The sequence below is a fragment of the Podarcis melisellensis genome (assembly GCF_964234715.1).
Source record: "Podarcis melisellensis genome assembly, chromosome: 3".
In the NCBI taxonomy this organism is placed as follows: domain Eukaryota; kingdom Metazoa; phylum Chordata; class Lepidosauria; order Squamata; family Lacertidae; genus Podarcis; species Podarcis melisellensis.
The window spans coordinates 83773989-83783764 of record NC_138530.1 but is presented as its reverse complement, the minus strand read 5'-3'; the positions used below and the strand labels follow the sequence as shown (position 1 = coordinate 83783764).

Below are 9776 nucleotides of genomic sequence, written 5' to 3'. Positions count from 1 at the left end.
GATTGTACTTCCAACGTTTATCAGGCAGATACCTAAAGTGCAGGCATGTCCAACAGGTAGATCACTGAACGTCTGTGGTAGATCACTGGTAGATCACACATTTTTGCCCTGCACCCCCCAAAAATGGGCTTTCCTCCTCCCTAAAGAAAGCTCAACAACTGACCTGAACCCCCCAAAAGGTAAGGGGGTAGATCACTGCCAGTTTTTAACTCTGTGAGTAGATCACAGTCTCTTGGGAGTTGGCCACCCCTGCTATAGTACTAAGGCACAAGTGTAAAACTCAAATCTTCAACAAATAATTACTGGAAGGGTGATCAAACTGTTGATGTATTAATCTGATTTGTTTTTGGTGTATTTGAGTTACTAAGTCTGATTTATGCTTTGGCAAGAAGGTGGTCACTTTGCGGGAGGGGCAACTCACAATTATCAAGTGTTTTCTGCCTTTCAAGCAAGTAGAAGCATAATGATATCCCACTTTGTGATGTCCTTGTAATCCTTTCAGGTGAGTACCCATAGTGTCTTTCAATTTCATTCATAATTCTTTGCATGAATTCAAGTACTGTAGCTCTTTATTTTAAAGTTACAGGAAAAAATATAGGAAACATATTGTTTTGCTCACTTTCAATTACTTTTGCAAGTGCATTACATTTTGTCTTTTCAACTGTCTGAAGCAAGTTGAACTCAGGTATAAAAAAGTGTTTTAACTCAGCCGCTCTGAGACAACCCACAAAATAATCCAGTAGTCTGTTGAAACATTCGTGAAGATTTGCTGCAAGCCATTCATCATCACGGGACCACTTGGTACATGCATGAAGAAAGGCAGTTTTGGCAAAGTAAGAGTGGAATTTTTCAAACTGATTTCTGTTTTCATGTTTTGTTTTAAGCTGCTCCAGCAAATACTTCAGAAGCTTAAGACAATCTTTCCTGTTGGGAAATAATAAAAAATACTGTGAAATATGTTATTCTGAAACACACATCCTACTAGGAACAATTGATTTAACAGGGATCTTTGCTATACACAGACCTGCTTGGGACAGGTTGTGCTATTAGATGGAGTGTGTTGGACTTTTAGATAGCATAGCTTAACCTTTGCCACAAGTAACTTGGCTGTGCTTTCATCTTCAGTTCCATAAATGCTTCTAGAAATTGCCTTCCTCACATCATCAAGTTTTAAATATATACATTTCATTTCTTACCACTGCCATCCCCTCTAGTTCAGTGCTGGCTCTGAGCTAGAGGGGATGGCAGCAGTGAGAGAAGAAAAGGAGATAGTTATTTTGGCTATGCAAGGATCAGCATTCAGAAAATAATTTCCTATTACTATATAGCACTGAACCTTTAAAAGGTAGGATAGGACCCAATAGTAGGCTGCAACATGAGCACTGCCATCATGGAAATACATGACAGAAGATGAAGGAATAGGTTAAAAGTGGGTCCTGATTGCGAAGAAATTGAAGAATTTTTGGACTATAACAATCTTCCAGCAATTCCAAGTGAAATAATTAAACATCTTAATGCACCAATTACAGCCATGAAAATTCAACAAGCAATCAAGAATGTGAAACCAGGGAAGTCACTGGGTCCAGATGGACTGTCAGCCTGCTATTATAAGAAGCCGAAAGAAGCCCTATCACGACCTTTACAAGAGGTAATGAACTATATACTAGCCAAAGGAGCAACACCAGAGAAATGGAAGGAAGCATTCGTTACATTAATTCCCAAACGGGACAGACCTAACACTTATTTCAAGCTACAGACTAATCTCATTACTCAACAATGGCTATAAACTTTTTGCACACATCCTGTCAGAGAGATTATAAAAAAGACTCCACGAAATAATCCACGAAGACCAGGCGGGCTTTCTCCCTGGACAACAAATGAATAGTAATATAAGAAATATTATTAATATACTGGGGTACCTAGAAATCAGAAATGACAAATCAGCAGCTCTCATGCTAGTAGACACAAAGAAGGCATTTGATAATATCTCATGGAGCTTTATGAAAACACAAATTAACCTAATGGGATTTGGAGATATCTTCTGCAGAGGAATAGAGGTAATCTATATGGAGGAGAGAGCAAAACTCATTATAAATAGCAACATCACAGATAGCTATAACATAAGGAAGGGGACAAGGCAAGGATGCCCCCCGCTCCCATTGCTATTTTAGTACTAGAAATCCTGAACAAGAAGATAAGAGAAGATGAGAAGATAAGAGGTGTAGTAATAGGAGGGAAATCTTACAAACTAAAAGCTTTAACTACAGAGAACCCAAAAGAAAACTTCTTAAGAACATTAGAATTGATAAATGAATTTGGACAGGTGGCAGGCTTCAAGCAAAAATAAATAAATTACTAGTTAAAAATATGGAGGTTCAGGAAGAAAGCGAGATCTGTGGCTTGGAAATCAGTAAAAAAGTTAAATATCTGGGTATATGGCTCACAGCAAAGAACATCAATTTATTTCAAGATAATTATGTCAGCACCTAGAAGGAGATAAAAAACAATTGGGAAATTTGGAGTAGGCTAAATATTTGCTTTTAGAGAAGAATTTCTATGATAAAAATGAGTGTGCTTCCAAAAATTATCTTTTTGTTTCAAACTATCCAGGTGATAGGAACAGTGAGCTGCTTCAAAGACTGACAGAAGGATTTACTTGGAATGTCAAAAACCCCAGGATTAAGCACCAATTATTAATCAACATAAAGGAGAGGGGAGGTTTTGCACTACCGTATCTGAAACTAACATGAAGTAGCTTGCCTTTCCTGGATCCGGGAGTGGTTGACACTACAAACCACGGATTTGCTGGATCTAGAGGGATTTGACAATAGATACAGCTGACATGCTTATTTGGGTTATAAGAAGGTCAAGGTACATAAAAGCTTAAACCATGTGGTTAGGAAATCTCTATATACAGTGTGGGCCAACTATAAGGCCTTACTAGAACCCAAAATGCCTTGGTGGCTGTCCGCAACAGAGGCATTCTTGGTTAAAAAGAAAAATATGAGAGGTAACTGGGCAACCTATAAAGAATTGCTGGAAGAAAAAGAAAATAAAACTCAAAAAATTCTAAGAACCCGAAACCACCTAACAGACTGGATGCAATATTTTCAACTGAATGACACTTTCCAAAAGGACAAAAAAATGGGTGTTTCCACAGATCCTTTGAGACTCCAAAAAGATCTGATCCAAACTAAATACAAACCACTCTAAAATGTATAGACTCCTCCTTGACTGGGAGGTCAAGCAGGAAGAAGTAAAATCAGTAATGGTACAGTGGGCTAGGGATTTTGGTTATAACATCTAAACGGCATCATGGAAGAAGCTATGGAGAGAAGATATAAAATTCACTGCATGTTATAATCTAAAAAAGAACTGAATGAAAATGCTCTACAGGTGGTATTTAACACCTGTAAAACTGGCCAAAATGGTTAAATCTAGGTCAAATACATGTTGGAAATGCAGGGAGGCAGAAGGCACAATGATCCACATGTGGTGGAACTGCAAAAAAAAATATTGGAGAATTATGGGAGATAATATACAACAAACTTAAGAAAATGTTTAAATGTTCCCTCCTCAAGAAGGCTGAAGCCTTTGCTAGGAATGAGTAATGAAATCCCAAAGAAATTTAAGAGAATTCCATTGTATGCAGCAACAGAAGCTAGAATTTTAATTGCAAAGGGCTGGAAAAGAGATGGTATCCCATCAAAAGTAGATTGGCAGAACAAAATGCGACAATGTGCAGAACTAAATAGATATTATCAGCAAAATTCCGAGATGTCACTGACCAAAAATTTAATAGGACGTATATAGAGTCTATCCTAGTTAAAGAATGTAACTTGGGAATCACAATGGGGAGACTGGAGGTCATGATCACAAAATGTCACCTACAATAAGAATTAAGCATGGAATGAATGTTTTATTTCCTTTCTTTCTGTTGATTGCTTTGTGCTGTATTGTTTTTAAAATCAACAAAGCATAATTAAAAAAGGGAAAGGGGAAAAAGTGGGTCCTGATTGAAGATACTTGCTATATATAGGTTTAAACCATGGTTTCCTGGCTTAGATGCAACAGAAAAGTGTTATTTCCCCAAACTCAAAAGTTTTGCACAGGCACAATGCTCACTCTCTGTACAATAAATCATAGTTTATTAGTGTAACATAATTACCTCAGAGTCAGTGATTGCCAGCTTATTTAAGTGCACATTCTTTAATATAGGCTCTTTTTAGCCACTAACAATAGCTGGGAGATTAACAGAGCAATGCAAACTCCCTTTGTGCTGAATAGAAATGAGGTGTAGGTGTCTCTCTGTCCATCCTAACAACCTCAATAGCTTCTTGGCAACCTCCACTTGTGGAGTGACACACTGTCACTCTGTTGGCACCAAGAGCTCCCTTCTGCATATGTGGTTGGAATTGCCACTGGTTGCAAGCCCCAAATTGGGATTTTCCACATCTGTTTTATTATTTTTCCTCTTAAGAACATGGCAGTTAGTCAATCACTAGACCAGAGGTCGGCAAACTTTTTCAGCTTGGGGCCGGTCCACTGTCCCTCAGACCTTGTGGCGGGCCTGACTATATTGGGGGGGGGGATGAACGAATTCCTATGCACACTGCATTTTAAATAAAAGAACACAGCACTGGATGAGCCCCGGTGACTGCTTACCTGTGTCTTGCAAGTGGCAGGGGCTGGCAGCGGAAGGAAGATGAGTGGCACGCGAAAGGGCTCTGGAGAGGGGCTGCTTTAAATGATGGCTGCTCAAGCGCTCACACAGCTGCTCCCGGCACCAATGAAGCCCTTCCCCTTCCTCCCAACTCTAGGCAGGGCGGGGAGAAGCCGGGATGAGGCACCAGCACGTGGGGGGGGGTGGCACAGGCTGAACGGTCAGCGGCAATTCCCGGGCCGTCTGTGGCCAGATCCAGAAGGAAATTGGGCCAGATACGGCCCTGGGGCCGTAGTTTGCCGACCCATGTGTTAGACAGTTGTCACAGGGAATTTTACCATATTCAATCATTATTTGAGCCTATGGAGATTCAGAATTTTGGCACTACATCCATTTTATACCTCTAAACGATAGTTTGGCAGTACATTTAGTTGAGAGTTGTAGCCAGTAAATCCTTACAATTTCCCAGTTTCCTAAGCGTTTTCTAGACTTATATAGTGGCTAAAACTGACAAAGCAAATAGGAGAACGGTAGTTAAAGATACTAACCTGCAGCATTTTTGTCCATTTTTTTCACAACAGGTCTTTGAGTTGCCATGATTAGTCATTATAGCCTTCTCAATATGTGAAAAAGAGAGTCGCCAAGTGTTTTCTAAGTTTTTTTTTAAAAAAAAAGAAATGTAAAAATATTGCAAATCTCTCTTTAAAGAACATGATTGAGCTATTTTTTAACTGTTTATTAGTGACAGATTATGTGACCCTTTAAGCTACTATGTGAACACTGAAACTCATAAGCAAAAACTTGCAGCTGTGGAAAGGCACTACTTTTGCCCTTGTGCTGGTTCTGACCTAAATGCTGCCACTGTGCATAGATATGCTGAGCAAAATCCAAGTCAAGTGGTATCTTAGCCTTGGAAAAAGGAATACAACTCAGTTCTTCACTTTTCTGCTTGTATAGGAAGTTTAGCTACCATGAAGCAGAGAGCTTATCCCACTGTTGTTCAATTGTGCCTTTAGGATTGGTCTGATGACTGTTGCCCAGCTTTAATATTCTTTTAAAGAAGGAGTCTCTTTTCTTAAGAAATAACAGAACAGGGACCCTGGTACTTCAAAACATTTGTTGTTATTTACAGCACATAGAAAGAATAACCAATTACTGCAGTCTCTTGAGAATAGTCTACCACCACACAACAGCTAGAATACCTGATACAGTGACACGACTTTGTGCATTATGTATTTAGCCAAAGTTAAGCTTTAGTACCTATTAAGCACTTTCCATCTTTGGCAATCTTGGGCACGAGGTAGAGTGGTTCGTTTAAAAAGGCATTCTTTACTTTTCTTCCTAGCCATCCTGTAATATCCAGGCCACCCTTTGTACTTTCACACCAGGTCCGGTGCCGAAATTCCAAAGCAAGAATGATATCTACCGATATAACGGAGGGAGCCTTTCCAATGAGAAGGGTTACTGCTGGGCATCCAGGCTTCTTTCTCTCTACATGCACTTCCACATCCAGATCTGTTGATAGCAACAGCAACAATCTAATCCAAACCAATTTCATTGTGTTTCATTAAGATTTCCCCACCTCACAATGATTTGAACAGGAAGTTAAGAATATGTACTTAAAACAATATAGCCAAGTAAGCAGCATCAACTTCAGTTATGGCACTTAATGCCAGCAGCTAACACAGACCTTGGAAAAAACAATGTGGTAGTGGCACTACAGTTCTGCTATTCTTACTCTGCAACAAAAAACTAAATTCCAATTTAAACACTATGTGGTGAACAAGAATATAACACACTTATTAAGGAAGCTGTAGGCTGGATTCAACAAACAGGCTAGTGGAAGCCTGCACAAGGATTTCTGCCAGTGCAACAGGTCTTGTCTGCTTTCTGCTCCCCAAGTACCCCCCTCCAAATAGGCTCAGAGGTGGGTGGAAGAACTTCCAGAACAGGGAGGAGAGGGGATATAACTCCATTGGGCGAGCTGATATGCTTGGGAAATGGTGATGTTGAATTCTTTGCAGTATATTTTGGGTTATCTCTTAAAATATACAATATTTAATGTTTCCCAATAAAAATAATATCCAATTTGTATAGTAAATGTTTACAATACAAAGTCAATTTTATATTGACATTCTTCTAACCAAATATTTCAGTTCAACTAACTTTTTGTTATGGCAAAAATGGCAGGTGTTCAGCATTTAAAATTAACATGACTTTCTGCTTATCAAACTAATCTCATCTTCCATTTCAAGCAGCTAAGTTTTCCAATTCCATTGCAGAAATCCTACATTACTATTTCTAATTGGACCTATAAATTTCAGTGGGACTAGAGAGCATTCATCTGTTTGCACACAGTATTTGAGGAGGGTTGCTTATCTCTGAAGAGGAAGGGAAAAAATTAATGTAATGAATACTTACCCTTATTTTTTTTTACTTCTTCTACAATAATGTTCCTCAGTGCTGACAGCATATCAGAAGATGAAAGATGCATTTTGTCATCTAAAAATTTAGCTAGAGATGCCTTTTCTCCAGGGTTCCTTTTCAATTTTACATAGAAGAAAGCACCAGAAGCAGCAATATTGCAGGATTCTAGTTCAACTCTCATATCTGGTACTTTGAGCATAATATCAAATTCATTTGGGTTAGAAATCTGCAAGACAGACAAAAACATTTCTCACAATTTACTATGTCCCAGAATGTGTTAATAACTTGTGTTCTCATGACTCCAGACTAAAGGTCATCCTTACATCCCTATGGAGACAACCACTGAAAAGTGCTTCTGCGCAGTCATGTCATTTGAAATACCCTTGCTAGGTGCATAATAGTGATCAAAACCCACACACATTTGCTTACACCCACACAGGCTGGCAGCCTCAATGACACCTCTCTGGAGGCTTCATCTGGGGCAAAAATGCATTCCCCCACCCCATAGCTACAATGAGAGGTCTTTCTTTTGCCCCATGCTTACCCTGGGAAAACCCGCTGTTTACTGCTGAATGGGAACAAACGTCAATCTTCAGAAAACTGACATTTGTTCTGATTCAGTGGTAAACGGGTTTTCCCGAGAAAAGCGATGGGATAAAGAGCTTTTAAACTCCCCAGCTGCATGAAGGACCGCCACATAGACGTACTTTCCAGAAGCCTCAACAGGAGGGCAATAATGCTGACATCATCCCCAAATCTCAGCATCCACGACTACAGTGTTTTTAAGGTTTGGGATCTGGCAGCTTTTGGACCGGTGCAAGGAAAAATGCCCCGAGCAGTCTCCAGCACTGCATCTTCCATTACCTTCAGGTGCTCGTAGTAACTGCCAGTGCCCAGCACTTCGACGCAGGAGAAGCACGCTTCATTCTTTATTGCTGTTACCAGGATGTCCCTGACCTTGTTAACCAGCTGCGCGGCCTTGGAGCGCTCCTCTTTAGCTAGCCTGAGCTTTTCCAGCACCGGCCTCAAGCTGCGGTTGCCCCTCGGGCCAGGCTCCTTGGGAAGCAGCTTCCCTCGGGCGCCGGCCTCCTTCCCCGCCTTCTCCTGCTCTTTCTTTCGGGAATCTCTCCTCCCTGCGGAGGCGCTTTCTTTGCCTGGCTGGTCGACTTCTTCCTCCTCTTTGGGGGGAGGCTTCGCCTTCTGGGAAGCGACCCGCTTGCTGGGGGCAACTACTGCGCTTCCTCGCGGGGCGGGCTCTAGTTTTACCAGAGCGCACATAGCCTGCTCGGCTTCCCGCGCCTTTTGCGCGCCTTTTTCCTTCCGGGAAGCTTTCTTCCCACTCGGGGCAGCTGCGCCGTTTACTGCCTCGGCTTCGGGCCGTTCCTCTGCCAAGATAGTGCATTTTCCCAGCGCCTGAGTTAGGCTTGGGATGCCGTTGACGCCAGGCTCCTCGGGAGCAAATGTGATCTTCAGTTTCCTCCGGGCCCCCCCTACGGCTTTCCCCTGATCCGGCGGCTCCTTCTGGGAGTCTTTCTTCCCACTTTCGGCAGCAGCGCCGTTCGCTGCCTGCAGGGGTTCCTCGGCGTCGGCGCGCTCGCCTGCACCGAGCGCGAGCTTTCCCAGCGCCTGCCGCAAGCCACGCTCCTCGGGAGCAAGTTTGCTCTTAGCTTGGTCCGGCTCCTTCTTCTTCTGGGACGTTTTCTTCCCACTTGAGGCAGCAACTCCTTTCCCCGCCTGCTGCGATGCCCGGTCTCCCTCGTCGCCCCGTCTGCCCTCCCCTCGCCCCTTGGACCCCGCAGTTCCTCCGTCCCCTTTGGCTGCCGGGGCCGCCTCGCCCTTCCTCGCGCCTCTCCCGGCTCCACCGCGCCCCATGACGCCAGAAAAAGATGTCCTCGCTTCGGAGCTCAGCGTCTCCTGTGTCGGCGCCCCGCGCCCGCCCCGCCACATATGAACCCGCTAGCCACGTGAACGGCCGCATCCTGAAGGAGAAACGAAACTTAGCTGCTGCGGGGAGCGTGTCTGAACCAGCTTGCTCCCTCCCTTCCTCCCTCCCTCCCCGTCTTCCTTATTTTGGGTTGCCCAGTCAAGTAAGGGATGGAGCAAGTCCCCTTTGAGGAAGTACAAGGGCAGTTAGAGAAAAGGCGAGCGAGACGCGGCATGAGAGAAGTTTATACAGTAGAAGTATGCGAGGCATGGAGACAGTGGCTAGAGGAAAGTCCCCGCTGCAGCCTCCCTCAGAGCATTAGAGCTGGCAGGCATTCAATGAAGTTGAAGGTGGGGACATTCAAAGCGGGCAAAACAAAGTACATCTCCATGCAAGGCACAGCTAAACTATGGAATTCCTTCCCCCAGGAACCAGTGAAGGCTACCAACCTAAGTAGCTTTAAAAGAGGAATAGGCAAAGGGCCCATCCACATTTTCATTTGCAGTAAACAGCAGGTTTTCTTGGTGAAAGCTGTGGGACAAAAAATAAGCCCCTTGATCCTGTGGCCAGAAATCATGGCACAAAGGAAAGTGTGGATGGGCGCAGCCAAGTTTTTGTTACGGGAGGCAGGCTTTTGTTGAGGGCAGAACCTCATGTTTGTATTGATCTAGGGGGGATAGCTGCCCCCCTGGGCTATGCCCATGGATGGGCAGAAATTCATGGAATAGCAGGCTACTGATGGCTATTAGCCACTATCAGACT

At 43.1% G+C, this 9776-nt stretch overlaps 1 protein-coding gene across 1 annotated transcript; it reads right to left on the bottom strand.

The window, feature by feature from the left end:
• Positions 1-551: 551 nt before the first annotated feature.
• On the bottom strand, positions 552-9057 carry CGAS (cyclic GMP-AMP synthase). Its single transcript, XM_081904879.1, has 5 exons — positions 7955-9057; positions 7085-7316; positions 5924-6178; positions 5212-5314; positions 552-924 (listed from the first exon to the last, which is right to left on the bottom strand). Exons 1-5 carry the CDS (start codon positions 9035-9037, stop codon positions 570-572), a joined length of 2028 nt encoding a protein of 675 aa, XP_081761005.1. The 5' UTR covers positions 9038-9057; the 3' UTR covers positions 552-569.
• Between the last annotated feature and the right edge of the window lie 719 nt (positions 9058-9776).

Excerpts from the sequence above, each read along its gene's own strand:
- CGAS (XM_081904879.1), bottom strand. The coding sequence starts at position 9,037 with ATGTGGCGGGGCGGGCGCGGGGCGCCGACACAGGAGACGCTGAGCTCC. Across the intron at positions 6,179-7,084 it reads AGAAGTAAAAAAAAATAAGG|ATCTGGATGTGGAAGTGCAT; the intron begins GTAAGTATTCAT and ends TGCTATCAACAG. Across the intron at positions 5,315-5,923 it reads AGATGGAAAGTGCTTAATAG|AAAACACTTGGCGACTCTCT; the intron begins GTACTAAAGCTT and ends AAAAAAACTTAG.